Source organism: Apodemus sylvaticus, chromosome 6 (assembly GCF_947179515.1).
Source record: "Apodemus sylvaticus chromosome 6, mApoSyl1.1, whole genome shotgun sequence".
NCBI classification, from domain to species: Eukaryota; Metazoa; Chordata; class Mammalia; order Rodentia; family Muridae; genus Apodemus; species Apodemus sylvaticus.
The window spans coordinates 17,913,263-17,930,929 of NC_067477.1; the positions used below are offsets into that span (position 1 = coordinate 17,913,263).

The window sequence follows — 17,667 nt, forward strand, 5'->3', positions numbered from 1 at the left end:
GAAAGAGAATGATTGCCTTCAAATGGGTACCTGGGTTGAGTGGGATAGCGTGGCATCAAACCTCAGGAGCCATTGGCTGGCTTCTCGTGGTAGAGGATAGCACTGAGGTTTAAAAAACAAAAACAGACAAAGAAAAACCTCACGTGTGGACGCAGTGGACGCTCACGTGCCTGGCCGTAAACGCTCTGGACAGCCTCTCTTCCTCCGTCCCACGGACAGCAAGGCCATCTGGAGCTGGGTTGACCGGCCTGGGCGTCACCTGTGCACAGCTCAGCGATCAGCTCAAGCCTGTGTCTTCCCTGGTCCCAGCTAAGTACATAGCTGGGCTTTGCTCCGCAATGCTATCCCTGACCCTGACTGACCCCACTTGAGGCCATCTTCCTACCACCCACGGAACCCTGAAAGCTGTGTTTGAACTTGTTTATCAAGATGGGTTGCTTCCTTTTGATACCAACCCTTCCATCTCTAAGCCCCTCTCCCTCCCACCTGACTTCTCAGAAACTCACGCCAGCCAGGGAGCCTGTAACTGCGTTCTCTCTCTCTCTCTCTCTCTCTCTCTCTCTCTCTCTCTCTCTCTCTCTCTCTCTCTCTCTCTCCTAACAAATACTTTTTAAGAGGCCAACAAGGAAATTGGCAGTCCTAGCTCATGCCAGTTCCAAGTGCCTCCCTCTCGAGTGTCCCCTGTGCCTCACTCCAAGTCATCCAAGAGAGACGGGCTCCACCGGAAGTGAGGCTCCCATCCATTCTCCGCTCTGGCTGTCTGCCCATCCCTCAGTACCCAGGAGGTGACTACAGGGACACCGCCCCCTGTCTGTGAACACGGTCACTGCTCCAGTAGTCCAGGTCACTACCCCAGTAGTCCACCCAGAACACCTGGGCTCCTCTTCCCACGTGTGCACACGCTCTACCCGTGCCAAGCTCCTCATGGGCTTCCCGAATGCTTTCGACTGCTCTGGAAGGCTGGTTGCCCTCCTCTGCCCATTTTACAGAGGAAGAAACTAAGGCTATGGGAAGTTAGCAGCCTGAGGTCACACACAGGCTCAACTTCCTTCAACACAAACCCCTCTACATGGTGTATCTCATAAGAAACCATGACTAAAGACAACCACAAGGGCCTCTGGGCCTCAGCAGTCCAACATGGGTCCACATGCCAGCCGGCACGCAGCCACTCACCAACCAGTGTGATCGTGTACCTGATGAGGAGCTGCTTGGTCCCACTGCCTAGCATTTCCAGAGGGCATTGGACCACCCAGGCCTGCCTAACCCAGGAGAGATTAACAGTTGAAGCCGGAAGTGTGGTTTCCACTGAGCATATTTTGCTTTCCAAGACAAGCTGTCATTTGAGGGCTGTGGCAGGCAAGGATTTCTGTCATTTCTGCCTGAATCTGTTGTTCTGTTATTTTATATATGTAAGTACACTGCAGCTGTCTTCAGACACACCAGAAGAGGGCATCTAATCCCATCGCAGAAGGTTGTGAGCCACCGTGTAGTTGCTGGGAATTGAACTCAGGGCCTTTGGAAGTCAGTGCTCTTAACCGCTGAGCCATCTCTCCAGCCCCTGCTCTTCTGTTGTTATACTTCTTCCAAATCCTTGAATGGTCTCAGGAAACTGCGGAGATCTTTGTGGCTGGCAGAGCTCAGCTCCACATCCTAGTTGTCTCACTGTTGTGACAAATGTCCTGGTAAAGCAACCCAAAGACAGGTTTGAAGGTACAATCAATCCATCGTGGGGATGGTGGCTGATCACACTGTGCCCACAGTCCCTGGGGCAGAGAGAGATGGATGCTGGTACGGGGTTAATCATGTTCTCCCTTTTATTCAGCTCGAAAAGCATGAGATGGCCCCACCCACTGTTAGGCTGGGTCCGCCCACTTCAACCGGATCTAGAACTCCCTCTTAGACCTGCTTAGGTTTGTGGCTCTAGATTGACACAAGATCACACTCCTCTTCACAGTGCGCTGCGGTCACGTGGTCGATCCAGGACGTCCTCCTGCCCCTTGTCCCCAATCCCACCCCTCCCCACCCCCAGGCTCCTAGCCACTCACATCCGTCTCTTCTTGGTTCACAGAGTCGGCGGCAGAAGCGGCGGAGTCCCTGCTCTCTCCTACAGAAAGCATGCCGCGTGGCGCTGCCCTTGCAGCTCTTGCTCCTGCTCTTTCTGCTGCTGCTGTTCCTGCTGCCGGCCGGCGAGGAGGAGCGCAGCTGCGCCCTGGCCAACAACTTCGCCCGCTCCTTTGCGCTCATGCTTCGGTACAACGGCCCCCCACCCACCTAGCCCACTGGGCGCACAGGTGACCTTCGCAGCCCCTCTGAAGCTGGCTGCTTGGGGGGCACAGTAGCCGATCAGACACCCAGAGCAGCCTTAGACCAAATGCTGCGTCTGTTCCCAGAACAAACTTGCCTTTTTCTACGATGCTGCTTCTGTCTATTTATACTAAATGTGTACTGTGTCTGGTTAGGGAATATGTATAGAATTTTTATATGCCTTGTCCGTACATGCTCAGTGTAGATAGCTTCAGATACATTGTCTCTTTGTGCCTAGGGAAGCCTCCCTCTAACCCCCACCCCCAGTGTGTTTCTCTAATGGGATTTGTGGCACTTGTGCCTTAGACTCCTGTCATACCTGGGGGACAGGAAAAATCACAAGTTACTTTGATGACAACCTGTCACCCAGAAATCCAGATGTTACTGAAGAAGCCATTGAGTGGTTACCAGAGTCGGACAGAATTGGAGTCCCGGGACTTGGCTGTGAGCTAAAGAGAAGCCGTGATGGCCGGGCACTGGCTTAGCCAGAGCAGTGAGACAGGACACGTGCCAGGGGGATGCTGAGAGCAACAGAAGAACTATAAGGATGGGACCCAACCGAGCACGACAAAATGATGGCGCCCAGCGCTGGACTCCTGCCCAGCAGCCACTGATAACACAGACCAGGGAGGAGTGACCGTGACTGTGACTGAGATCCCATGTCTTCAGGAAGCGACTGGGTTTTATTTGCGCGTTTTCTCCAGGAGAAAGAAAAAGATGACTTTGGCTTTTTATTCTCATGCACAAGGGTGGAGCACATTGCGGTGGGAGGCCTGTGCCATCGTACACAGCTGTTGAGCTGTCTACAGCCTAGGGTATGAGCCGAGAACAGAGTGGAAATGCTTGCCCATGAGGCCAGGAATCCAGGGTCTACCCTAAGCAGAGAGGAGACACTCAGGCCATCTGACTCAGTCTCTCGTCCCTTCCAACAAGGGACAGTGCAGGCTGGTGGGTCTACAAGGCTGGGCAGGTCCCACCTTCCCCCATGGGCCCAGGGCTCACAGTCTCACCCCAGGCAGGACCAGGCAAGGGGAGCTCCAGGTGCAGGTGGGAGGCATCTGGGTAATTCCAAGTTACACCCAAGGCTGGAAACGTAACCAGGGAATTCTGGGCTGGTTCTTAAGTTCTTTAAAACTGGATCAGGTTCAGCCTAAACTGGCACTTTTTTTTTAACCTTTAGAAAATACTTAACACTCCCTTTTTACAGATGAAATTTGTCTCGGGAGTGTGTGTGCTCGAAGGCCTGATCATCAGATTGTCATCTTCAGTGTCACAGACCCAGGGAGGCACTTTAAACACAGCAAATACTGAAGCCCTAAGAGGCACCGAACCCCAGGTCACCACACTAATGCACACGCCCAACTCCCGAGCAAGCTGGCGTCAGGCCGCACCAGGTGCAGTTTCGTCTTAGCGTGGTACCCAGGAAAGGTTGCAAACAGGAAAGCGGAGTCTTGGGGCCCGTGACCCTGACTTGGTCTGTAACCCAAGTCTCAAGGCCTTCCCTGCACCTGGCCACTTTGCTGGGAGATCAGGGGCTGGTGAACCCTGCCTGACCTCACTTAGGCCCAGGTAGCTGAGCCCTGATCTCAGGCCCAGGTAGCCGAGTCCCGATGCTCACTCATCAAGAAAGACCACTGATCCACCAGTCAGAACTGTGGCAAGGGCCATCAATACTTCCATAACCACTTTCCCATTTCAAAAGTAAAAACCCTGAGGCCCAGAGAGGGGAAGTAACTCACCCATAGCCACACAGCAAGAACCTATAAAGCCAGAAATGGACTGGTTCCCACAGTCTTCAGGTGATACCTGATTCATTATAGCAAACCTCCCCACATTTCCCTTCCCATGAAGAAAGAACAGGGCTCAGTGATGGAGCATCCTAACAGGTGTGAGTCCTGAGTTCCACAACCGGAACTGAAAAGGGCATTGGGGGGAGGAGCTGTTTGCTATGAACGTGGGCGTGTCTCCTGGTAAATACTGGGGAGGGTCAGACTTCAGTACATGGGTGGGGGTGGGGCAGGGTGGGAACGTGGCTGTGTTTTTAACGACAATGACACTGTGGATCGATTGTTGTGTAACTTTTTTTTTAACAGAAGGGACTGATATTTTTATTACTTTCATATGAATATAGCTGGAACATGACATGCTAGCCATTTCTGGGTGCTTTTCAGAAGTCGCTTCTTTTGCTTAAAATGGGGGCAGACACCTGCTATGTGTTGTGTCCTAGTCCATTATCAAAGAGAGTTGGAAGGTGTCCCTGGAGAGACATATTGGGTCTCTTTGTGTAGTGTAGTGTGTGTGTGTGTGTGTGTGTGTGTGTGTGTTTGTATGTGCATGTGTGAGTGCATGCATTTGTATGTACATGCATGTGTGTATATACATGTGTATTTCTATGTGCATATGTGTATACATGCATGTGTGTGAATGCATATGTGTGTGCCTTTGTGAGTATGTATATGTATAGGTGTTTATGTATGTACTGTATGTGTGTATATATATGCATACATGTGTATGTGCATGCATGTATGCATGTTCATGTATGTGTATGTGCATTTGTGTATGCATGTGTGTTTGTGTGTGCATGCATATGTGAGTGCATATGTGTGTATACATGTGTCTGTATGTGCATGTGTGAATGCATGTGTGTGTGTTTGTATGTACATGTGTATGTTTTCATCTGTATGTGTATACATTCATATGTGAGTACATGTGTTTCTGTTCCTTTGTCCTGCAGACAGTGCTCACATGTAACCATCATAGGTCAGCCCGTAAAAGTGGATGTGTGGGACTCCATTGACAGTATCAGTGCCATTGGTCCCCTATCCTGTATGCTTCCTCCTGCCCTTTTCTGCCCCATCCTTTCTCTGAGAGCAGAATGGTGTGTTTATGGGCAGAGAGCATGTCTATAACATGGACAGAATAAGTGGAGTTAGTGGTCCTGGCTGCAGGAGAGCCATGAATCCCTGGAGGTACTGGCAAAAGGGCAGCGGGGCTGCCCCTAGACACGGACGATGGTGTCCGTGGGGAGCTAGCGTTTCGTTGGTTCTCATGCTGCCCACCCTTTAGAGGAAGGAAACAGGTCTTTCTGCAGCCTGGACAAGGAGATTGACAGGCCCTTAGTGAGCTACTGCTGGAAGACCAGATGCCGAGGGTGTGGGCCACCCTGTGAGGATGCTTAGGCTGCCTGACAGCAAGAGCGGCTGAGGGGACCTTTCTTCCTTTGGACAGGGTAGAGCCAGCACTGGCCAGATCAACAGGCTCCACAGAGGGTTTGAGAGTCTGTTCCAGCTGATCGGGCTGGGGTAATCAGATGGGAGACGGGCAGAGGAGAACGGAGGAGCAGAGAGCACGGAGTCTGAGGACCATGAGCGCACACTCGATGTGTAAGAGGGCAGGACTTTAGGTTGCCTATGTTTATCACTGCTTAAGAAGGGAGACAGCAAGGAAGGGAGATAGGAAGAGGCAGGTAGACGAGAGGAGGAACGAGGGAGGGGGAGAGAGAAGAGAGAGGGGGAAGATAGACGCTGGATAATAGATGGCTAGACAGATGGCTAGATAGATGGTAGCGATAGACAGACAGAGGACATGTCCCTGCCCCTCTTCATTCTAACTCATGTTATAAACCCTTAAATCTCCATCTTGGGGGATACATATGGAACATTAGGGTAAACAAAGTGTAGGCCCCGCCCTCCGGATCTCCTAGACTAGAAGGAGTCTGTTCTGTATAAGTTGCTGAGCTCAGACTAGGGCCTTGGCCCTCGGGTTGGCTTGTCTGCACTCCCGCAGGTGCTGCCCAAGCTTCCTGGAGCTACAAGGTCATGGCAGAGATGGGGGAGGGGGTGTCAGAGGGGGGGAGCTGGAGATAGGTGGGAGGGAGCGGCTGTGGCTGTGAGGGGCAAGGAGAAACACTGGGGAGGACAGATCAAGGGCAGGAGAGTGTTAGGGGCAGAGAACCATCAGGACCTGGGCACAGCAGAGGGGAAGGAAGCCCGCAGGCTGGGCCTCTACAGACCTCAAGGTAGATCCTTGGGCTGGGCTGTGACTGAGCACTGAGGCCTTCCTGGGAGGAGCCCACAGCTGTCTATGGGTGTGGCCATCTAAGTTTTTAGATCCAGCCCAGGAGGAATCACATCCAGCTTCCCCCTCTCAGGGAGCTCAGCCTACAGTGGCCGGTCCTCTGTTCCAGTCGCCCTAGCCTTGGATTCTGGCCAGGTCAGCATGGAGAAGGGATGTGGGCCATCTCCTCTTCCCATGTGCCCATGGCAGACCATTGAACCACCCTCCCCCTCTCCAGCCTGAATGGACTTCCTGGTCCTCAAAGTGCTTCATGTGTTTACTGCTACTTTGCTCATGGGGAAAGTACCTGCGTGCTCTTACAATCTATCTCCCACATAAGACTAAATTCTTGTCTATGTCTTCTGCCAACCCCACACATTAACTTTAGGACATTCCAGTAAAATCCAGTTTTTCTTAGGAAGAAAGGTAAAATAGATTAAGCTGGTACCCAGGTTATCAGCCACTATTGGATCAAGAATCCCAGGGTCACCCAGAGCCCCACATCTGGGTCTCATGCTCCCTTAGAACCTAGGGGCCCTTCAAAGTCCCTGTGCTGCCTGCCAGCCCCTGCTAGCTGACAGGAGTCCCTGAGCCCTTCATTGTGCTCAGAGAGCACCCAACCTAGTCATCCCTTGTCCTGCAGAGCCTGGGCTGAGCTTGCCACTCTGTTTTGTGTTCAAATCTTCTGGGCAGCTCACGGTAACATTCAGCCACTCAGCTACGAGGAGCCTCAGGGAGCAAATCCTGGGAAGGGAAAGAGTCACAGCTTTTCCAGACCTTCTGGCAGGTCACCGCGACCTGCCATTACCCAATAGACAGAGCCCTGGAGCCTGACCAGTACAGGGTTGCAACCAAAGGACTTCAGATCAGCCGACATTTCTCCCTCAGCCCCAAGGCACGAGAGGAAGGCCTTCCATTTACCAAAGAAGAGCGAGGGAGAGTTGTTTTCAGAGCCTGGAGCCTCCTAGCACAAGCCTTACAGGACAGCCCACAGGACTCAGGGTTCCCCAGGCACCTGCCTGCCTTTTGTTTCCCATGGTAACAGCATAGATGCTCACAGGATGGTACCCAGATATCCCTGAACACAGGAGACAGCAGTGGTAGAGGGAGTCAGCTTCCCAAGAGATCCCAGGCTTCCTTTCTGGAATGGTCATTGCTAGCTCAACAGCCAGGCCTCCTGAACTCCTGGTGACACAGTGTGGATACAGGACAGAGCTACAGGACAGTGTAGACTCTTTTCTGAGGAAAGAGAGCAAAGGAGACTCGTAGGGAAAGGCCTGAGATACAGCCCAACTCGGCGCTCCTGGCGGGTAGAGTCAAGAGCTGTGTTTAGGTGCTGAACCCAGAACACGGACAAGGCCTAGAAACCTGGCTGAAACCAGTCAGGCAGCGGGTAAGTGGCATGTTTGGGGTGACTGGCCACAAGCTGGTGGTTTTCTGTCACGATGTCGAGCTTGCTTTTATCTCCGGTGGCTTTGCTTTCCCTTACAGGCCGCTGTTGCCCCAGCCTCTGGTTAGCCTGTTGGAAGATGCCATTTCTGTGCAGGGGTTGCAGGCTTTCTCCCCGGTGTCTACTCTGCAGCGAGCTCTTTGACTTCCGTTGCCAATGGGGGCTGGGAGCACCAGGATAGAATGCCAGCGGCAGGGGCTTGAAACACACAGGCCACCAACGTCAGGGGCAGATGCAGGACAGAAGTTGCTTTGAGAGATCACTGTGCGATCCATATTCTTCCGGGAGAGCAAAGATTCAGGTGCTGGGCAAGGTCTTGGAGCTCCTGGAATAAAGAGGGGGACATGGAAGGTGTGTGTGTGTGTGTGTGTGTGTGTGTGTGTGTGTGTGTGTGTGCATGTGTACATGCATGTGTGCCTGTTCAAGTACCTTGTGTTGCATATGTGTGTTCTGGTGTCCAGAGCAACCAAATTCATTGTTTTAAGTCTTCCCTTGTGTAAACAGTACAGAGGGGCCACCTCTCCTTGTCACAGTCTCTGTGATTATAAAACATGAATTTTCGATAAGTTCAGCTTTCTGGGAAGGCAGGCAGATTTGGAGCCAAATGACTGTCTTGGAACGCGTGCGTGTTATCTTGGTTCATATCAAGTCCAGAGCTGACTGAAGGCCTCAGCGTCTCTCAGCTCTGTGGGAAGGGCCACGTGACTCCTCGGGTCCCAGCTCAGTGCTGTTGTGAAGTCGTGCGGCGGCGTTCCCTGCCTCTTGTTCGCTTTGGTGGCAGCAGTATTCTGAAGGACGGTTTTGTGTTTTCATCATTGCTTCGTGTTTTTTTTTTTTTAAATGTATCTGCTCTATGTTTGGAAATAAAAAGCTCTATTTTGGTCTATGAGACACTGTGGTTTCGAGTCCTCTTTCTGAAGTCACCTGGGGAAGGCACGAGGGGGGGGGGGAGGGGCGGCAGGCTTATGGCTGGCTTATGTTGACATTGTTTTTAGACAGGCTCATTACTGGTGATTGGGCTTTGAGCTGTGTATTTCAAGGCTCTCGGCCTCTTAATCACAGAACTGGAAATAAGTCTCACACAGATCTGCAGAAGTAGCAAGATCACATTATTCAAAGCAAAGCAATTGTGCAGGTTATAGAAAGAGGCACGCTCAGGCTGACAGGGGCCTGGCGGCTGTTTAGGACCTCCTTTCTGGGATCTGAGGGAAGGAAGGGCTGGTTCCGGGGGCACGTGACTTGGATGGCTCTCTATTTTGATTGTCGTATGAGGTCATATATTCATCTTTTATATTTTACCTTCCTATAATGTCCCTTTGAGGTATCTTCCTATGATATTCCTGTGATGGCTTATTATCCCTTCCTATGATGCATCTGATTTTAATCATGATTATGCATATGATAATCAATGGGAGACTCCCCCTAAAAGGTTAGCAGAAGATAATTTTGAATGAGGCTAGCTTTCACAGGTTCATTGAACCCTTGGTCCCCAGTTCCTAGAGCTGTTTGGGAAGGATTAGGAGGTGTGGCCTTGTTGAGTAGGCGTGGTCCTATTGGGGGAAGTGTGTCCCTGGGGGTGTGCTTTGAAGTTTCAAAAGCCCATGTCAATCAAGTTCCTCTCTGACTGTTGCCTGCAGATCAGGATATAAAGCTCTCAGCTACTGTCCCACCTCCATGCCTATCTGCTTCCCCTCAGGATACCATGAACTAAGCCTCTGAAACTTTAAGCAAGCTCTCTTTTAAATTCTTTCTTTGAGGGACTTGAGAGATGGCTCAGAGGTTAAGAGCACTGGCTGTTCTCCCAGATGACCTGGGTTCAATTCCCAGCATCCACAGGGCAGCTCACAATTGTCTGTAACTCCAGTTCCAGAGAAGCTGACACGCTCACACAGATATTCACACAGGCAGAACACCAACGCACACAAAAACAAATAAATCTTAAAAATAATTCTCTCTCATAAAATGTTGCCCTGGTCATGGTGTCTCTTTACAGCACTAGAACAGTAACTAAGGCAAGACACATGCACCCCAAACCAGTTCAGACTGGTTTGTCCTTTTGTTTATCTTCAGATATGCTGGGAATACACTGGAATGGAATTATCTGAATTTGACTGTTACTAGGAGGTAAAGAACTTACGCTATTGTTCAGAGCTGGGGATGCGTGTAGCCTCGTGCAGGGACTGGGCTGCAGGGGGTCTGAGGTTGTTTGTGTCTTGTTTGGAGAAGGGTGTGTGCTCGTGGTGCATACAGGTGATGGAGGGAGGCTGCCAAGGGTGTTATCACAGGGAGATGTGCAAAAACACAAACCGAATGTGATTCCAGAGTACCAAACTGTTCAGCCTTTGCCTGCCCCAGGATTAATCCTTGTTCGTACCGAAGTGGAACCCAAGGCCACTGCAACACGAGCCAGAATGAACATCAGCCCTGGGCATATCTTGAATGTCCTCAGCATCCTCTACACCAACTTCCCCTCCCCTCCACCCACTGTTCCCAGGGATATGTTGGCTGCCTGAGGACAGAGACAGGGCCCCCAATGTGTCTGGACACCAGCAAAGAGAGCTTGGCCTTGAGACCAAGTTCCACCAACCTTTATGGGTCAGGGAGGGCCTGGAGCTCTCTGTTCTTGGATTTGAAGATCAGCCTTCCTCAGCCTCAGTCCTTTGTAAGGTACAAGCCGGAAATGGAGAGGATGGAAGGGAGCAGCTCCCGCAGTGTGAACTACATGTGTGTGCCTGTACATGTGTTTGTGTATGCCTGTACATGTATTTGTGTGTGCCTGTACATGTGTTTGTCTGTGCCTGTACAAGTGTATGTATGTGCTGTACATGTGTTTGTGTGTGCCTGTACATGTGTTTGTGTGTGCCTATATAAGTGTATGTGTGTACCTGTACATGTGTATGTGTGTGCCTGTACATGTGTATGTGTGTGCCTGTACATGTGTATGTGTGATATACCTGTGCATGTGTATATGTGCACCTGTACATGTGTATATGTGTGCCTGTACATGTGTTTGTGTGTGCCTGTACATGTGTTTGTGTATGCCTGTACATGTATTTGTGTGTGCCTGTACATGTGTTTGTCTGTGCCTGTACAAGTGTATGTATGTGCTGTACATGTGTTTGTGTGTGCCTGTACATGTGTTTGTGTGTGCCTATATAAGTGTATGTGTGTACCTGTACATGTGTATGTGTGTGCCTATACATGTGTATGTGTGTGCCTGTACATGTGTATGTGTGATATACCTGTGCATGTGTATATGTGCACCTGTACATGTGTATGTGTGTACCTGTACATGTGTGTGGTGTACCTGTACATGTGTATGTGTATGCCTGCACATGTGTATGTGTGTGCATGTTTGTGTGTATGTGTGTATCTGTACATGTGTATGTGTATGTGTGCTCTCATATGTGTGTATGTGTGTACCTGTATGTGTGTATGTGCATGTGTGGGATCCAGTGTGGGAAATGCTCTAACTTGTCCTGAGGTATAGCCTGGCTCACGTGGCCTATGTTTCCCTAGATAAAGGATACCACCCTGTTCATAGCAAGGTCTGAGAAGCCAGCCAGTGCTTCTCAGACAGGGCTCACCGCAGGTTAGCAGGCACACCTGAGGACTCCCTGTTGCTGGTCAAATTGTTGCTAGAAGACCACACCTCTGACAAGGAATTCACTCCTGAAGGAGAGCAGCCTGCCCAGTTCAGGCAGTCTGAAGCCTTAAATCCCACAGATACTCTCAGAAGGATTCTTGTGGGTCTTGTGGCAGGAATAAGGAGGCCCCTACCTTCTAGCTAGTCAACAACAACAATGATAACAAAGTATGTTGTAAGAACTTCGCCTCATGGGGTTCTCTGCCCTGGGCTTCTGTGTGAAACTGGTTCCAAAATTCTGTTAGGAAGCTTTTCCCCATAGAGGACCCATCTGTGAGTCACGAACCTCGATGTAAAAAACGGTTTTGGTAAGAAGGCTGGGCCCAGTCTCTCCATTTAATACCTTTTGGGTGCTCCACTTGCTGTAAAAGTATCATTGAACATACACACACACACACACACACACACACTTTCTAATTCTGCCTGAAGTGCTCGTGTGCCTGACTGGGTGATTCATTTGGGATTATGACTCGTGTGTGTGTGTGTGTGTGTGTGTGTGTGTATGTGTGTGTGTGCATGTGTGTTTCCTATGTTAGGTGTGAAACAATCCTTCCTGTTTTCATCCACGGCTCCCAATCCCAGCAGTGACAAGTTCTCCTGGGGAAGGCTCTTCCTCTTCTCGTGGGCCTCTGGCAAGAAGGTCACGCAGCTCCTTGGCCTCCTGTCGTGGGTCCCTGCCAGCTCTGGTTTTGTCGTGACCTGTACACTGCTGTCCTGGATGTGGCACCCCGAGCAGGGATCCCCGACTTACTGGGAGCTTCCACGGCCAAAGGCCTTGCGATTGTCTGGCTTGGGGCCTGGCTTTGCTCTCTGCCCTGGTCTGCCCGTGGCCTCCGCTGCCAGTTTCTCTGAGAGGGCTCATCCACAGAAGAGTGTAAAGGGAAATTGCTTAAAATTGTTCGGAGCCACAGCCTGGCTCACGGTGCCCGTGCGTGTGTTTCTCGGCCTCGAGCACCTGTAAGTAATCGAAGCCCCCTTCTCTCTGGAAGGCGGAGACCAGGTAACAAAAAGAAAACATTTTATTTTAAGAAAAGTCTAAAGTGCAATCTGTGTTCTGGACTGCATCCTGGAACAGTGAGAGGCCCTTAGAGGAAGCCAACAAAGTGCGGCTTGGCGTTCCCTTAACACGGCTGTGTGGTGTTAATGTCCTCCTGGTTTTGATGGATGCCCGTGGTACCTAAGGAGTCGGCGGAGGCTCATGGGAATTCTGTGCTGTTTTTGCAGGCTTTCTCAAATCACTCCGAAATTAAACTTTTATTTTTTTTTAAACATAGTCTTTATAGGCTCCCTTTTGCTCTTAATTTTCTTTCTTCAGAATCATGAATCTGAGCAGGTTTGGATCCGTCTGGTGAGCGTGGGGCTTGACTAGCTGCAGCTGCAAGGTGCTTGACCGTGAGCAACTTCTCAGTCTCGCTGATGTGCCCTTGGAGGGATGTGGTCTTAAGTACTGTGGGAGAGGGGACTTGAACATGCCGGGTACATGCTAAACTAAGAGAGGGAGCCACTTGCTCAGGATCTGCCCCGTGGCCCTCCCAGTCCTGCCTGGTGGGTTTGAAGCAGGGTATCCTGTCTGCCATCTGCTGTGGCATTCCCTGTGACTTAGGACTGACAGGAAAGCCCTCGACTACACTAGGACTCCCACGTGTCCTGGGGAGCTAGTTGAGAGAGGATTCTAGAATCAGTTGGTTTAGTTTCAGACAAGAGTCCAGTCTAACTGGTTTAGGGAGACATGGGTTTGTCACGGGTGAGTGAGTGGCTCACAGAACTATCTCTGGAATGGAGCGGATGCCAAGGTTCCAGGAGTAGCCCTCCTACCACATACCCCTGCCGGGGTCCACGCTGGCCTCTCCTGGCAGACAACCTGTTGTTGCCATGGGGGGGGGGGCTTTCCATGGTGATTGCTGATGGCGGGGTCTCCTGGTCTCCGAGGTCACCCACAGCAGCCTGTTGATGGCTCTTGACCGCTCTCTCTTCCCATCCTCCCCTTCCGTGCAGCAAATCTGAGTTGGAAAAGCCTTGTCGTATCCAGAACATTCTGACAAAGGGCAAATGGCAGCCTCGTTTTATCCTTCCCGCACCACAGAAGAGCACTCGGCAAGGAGTCCACAGTGCCTCCCCGGGCCACGCCCCTGGGCGCCCGATGTCCATGCACCCCTATTTCCACAAAACCAGCGAGCCGGGCGGTGGTGGTGCACACCTGTAATCCCAGCACTCTGGGAGGCAGAGGCAGGTGGATTTCTGAGTTCGAGGCCAGCCTGGTCTACAGAGTGAGTTCCAGGACAGCCAGGGCTACACAGAGAAACCCTGTCTCGGGAAAAAAAAAAATCCAAAAAAACCCCACAAAAAAACAAAAAAAAAACAAAACCCGGCAGCAGATCAGTCCTGCCCCATGCATCCCCTTCCTACATGATGGCAACTCACTGGACGGTCTCCATGGCAACGTAAGCATCTCTATGCTTGGCTAATTTTCATCTGGTCTTGATGTCCTGAAGCCTATGTACTCAGTCATGAGATTGCTACCACCCTTACCCCCCATGCCTCTTTGTTCCCGAGTGAATATGGGGGAGGCTGGAGGTAGAGGCAGACTGGTGTGCACAGGGTGAACTCTTTTGTTCAACTGTCACGGGCTCTCCAACATGGGTGACTGTTGAGAACATTCCTAGAGGGTTCCCAGGCTTGCAGGGCTGGGGGCTGGGAGGGATGGCTCTGGCATAGTACTTGCCTAATTATGGGCCAGATCCTAGATTCAATCTCCAGCACTGCAAAATAATAATAATAATAATAATAATAATAATAAGAAGAAGAAGAAGAAGAAGCACAACAACAATAATAATAGTAATAGATTAATGGACTTCTATTGTATGTCCAGAATGAAGATGATTCAGATGGTGATGACTGTGATTATGGTGATGGTGGTGATGGTGATGGTGATAATGATGATGGTGGTGGTGGTGGTGATGATGATGAAGGGAGACAAACACAGGGAGGGCAGTGTCAGTCTGCCTCGACGCTTGCTCTACATCACTGTGGGTCACATGGAGAGGTCAAGGATACCAGGTGGTGTCAGGGAGCCCTGCAACTAAACTCATGACTAAGCTTCGCATAAGGTAGGGAGAAGGGACCACAGCAGGCATACGTGCACGCTGACAGATATACATGCATGTACCATAGACGGACACACACTCGCACTACTCACACCTGCACGCACACAGACTACACACATATGCACACACCTCACAGAGTCATACACACACACACACATGAAACCCCACAGACATGCGAACACAGATGTCATAACACGCGTCGTACAAACACACACTCTGTGTATGCTATACACAAACATAGCCACAGACACACACACACACACACACACACATGTCTACATACATATCTGAGGCATGACCATCCCCTCACCACACAAATCACGTGTGTAATACACACAACACCTCCACCCCACATCTCACACTGTACACAGAGTTACAGACAGTTACAGACGAACACACTATAGGTAACCAGCATGTGTATAAACTACACACAGGCACACAACCACACACAGACACACAGGCACACAACCACACACAGACACACACAGGCACACAACCACAAACAGACACACATGGGCACATACCCACACACAGACACACACAGGCACATACCCACACACAGTCACACACAGTCACACACAGGCACATACCCACACACACACACAGGCACATACCCACACATAGACACACACAGGCACATACCCACACACAGTCACACACAGGCACATACCCACACACAGACACACACAGGCACATACCCACACACAGTCACACACAGGCACATACCCACACACAGACACACACAGGCACATACCCACAAACAGACACACACAGGCACATACAGCTACAGAAGCAGGCGCAGATGTGTGCACACAGCTTACCCGCTGTGCCTGGGAGCCTCACAGGGCTCTGGTCCCACATCCTCAGGACACCCTGCTGTAGTGCTGGGTCAATCAGTCCTTCCGAAGCCACAAACTTAAGTTGGAGTCATTGCTCTGTTGCAGACATTTAATGATCGCTCTGAACCATGGGAGAGGAGCTAGGAGGCCCTTGGCAGGGGCTCCGTGCAGGCAGAGCGAGCCTCTGAACAGCCAAAGGCAGAGTCTGGGGGTTCAGCGATCCGCAGGCTATAGATGAAGAGAAAGCCTTCACAGATCAACCAGCTCCTGGCCAGCACATTTTTGCTGAAAGGCAAACAGAAAGTATCTCTCATTTTGACATGCATTAAGATCTGAATGTGTCCTGGAAAATGGGGTCAGGAAGGATGGAGCCCTGTACTTCGTGGTGACGCATGTCAGCCTTCATTAGATGACAAAACAGGGTCCACAGCTGCAGGGCACTTCCACCCACGTTGGTGTGTGCTGAGTGGTGCTGTGCCTGATTCGTGTCTTGAGGCTGTCAAGGGTTTTATTGTCTAGACCACTAAAAAGAGAAATGTCTAAGAACCAAGCGCAAAGACTCATTCTCTTGTCATGAGCATCACCATGGGTGCTAGGCTAGCCTGGGCTACAAAAAGGCTACCTCAAGGTCATGATCTGAGGTGGCTTATTGGCCCTCCAACTCTGCCTTCCAGTGACCTCTTGTGAGATCGACAGTCTGCAGGTAGAAGTGAAGCAAACCTTCTGTTCATGTCTCGCCCATCTGCAACCCCCAGCCCACCAGCTACCCAGGGAACAGCAAGACCTTAAGGGTGCTGATCAGAGCCAGGGCATCAAGGGCAGGGTCTCCGGCCCCTCAGGGACCTGGTGGTCCAGAGCATAGGGCTAAGGATGCTGGGGATGTGATAGAGGAAGGAGCTGTGAGGCACATACCCACACACAGCCACACACAGGCACATACACACAGCCACACACAGGCACATACCCACACACAGACACACACAGGCACATACCCACACACAGACACACACAGGCACATACCCACACACAGACACACACAGGCACATACCCACACATAGACACACACAGGCACATACACACAGCCACACACAGGCACATACACACAGCCACACACAGGCACATACCCACACACAGACACACACAGGCACATACCCACACACAGACACACACAGGCACATACCCACACACAGACACACACAGGCACATACCCACACACAGTCACACACAGGCACATACCCACACACAGACACACACAGGCACATACCCACACACAGACACACACAGGCACATACCCACACAGACACACACAGGCACATACCCACACACAGACACACACAGGCACATACACACACATAGACACACACAGGCACATACACACAGACACACACAGGCACATACACACACACAGATACACACAGGCACATACCCACACACAGACACACACAGGCACATACACACAGCCACACACAGGCACATACCCACACACAGACACACACAGGCACATACCCACACACAGACACACACAGGCACATACCCACACACAGCCACACACAGGCACATACCCACACATAGACACACACAGGCACATACCCACACACAGACACACACAGGCACATACCCACACACAGATACACACTGTCTTGAAAATGGAGGAGGGGGTGTCTGTTCTTTGCCTGGCCTGAATTTCTTTCTAATGAGGGCTTTGCTCTAAGTCTGGGTCTGTAAACTCATGCCCTTGTAGACTCTAAACAGAAAACACCATAGAGATTTGGTGGAAGAAGTCACCACAGGGAGATGGGGCCTTCCAGCTGCTGCCATGCAGATGTGTGGAGTTCCGGGGTGTAAGTTTGATGGTTTCCCAGTCCTCCAAGGTTGCAGAGCTCATTGTGAGAGCCCATTTTTGTTTTGTTTTTGTTTGTTTGTTTGTTTGATGCAGGGTTTCTCTGTGTAGCCCTGGCTGTCCTGGATCTCATTTTGTAGACCAGACTGGCCTCGAACTCAGAACTCAGAACTCTGCGGGCCTCTGCCTCCCGAGTGCGCCACCACGGCCACCACTGGCTAAGAAGCAGTTTTAATAGTGACTTATTATGTTTATTGTGTGACTATGGGCGTGTGTGTCACAATGCGCACTTGGAACTCAGAGGTCAGCTTCGAGGACTGGGTTCTTTCCTTTCTTCCATCTTATCTCTGAGGTGGGGTCCCCTTGTCGTTTCTACACCTGAGTTCCCCGGGCTAGCGTGCCATGTCTCTGCCCCACATCTCCCACAG

At 51.0% G+C, this 17,667-nt stretch overlaps 1 protein-coding gene across 2 annotated transcripts in view; it reads left to right on the top strand.

Moving 5' to 3' along the window:
- Positions 1-8,701, top strand: part of Syne3 (spectrin repeat containing nuclear envelope family member 3) — an 89,085-nt gene extending 80,384 nt beyond the window's left edge. For both annotated transcript variants that reach the window (XM_052185142.1, XM_052185143.1), the window contains one exon: positions 2,069-8,701. In XM_052185142.1, coding sequence (XP_052041102.1) covers positions 2,069-2,275 — 207 coding nt within the window. In that variant the 3' untranslated portion in view covers positions 2,276-8,701. The remainder of the gene's footprint in view (positions 1-2,068) is intronic.
- Positions 8,702-17,667: the final 8,966 nt, after the last annotated feature.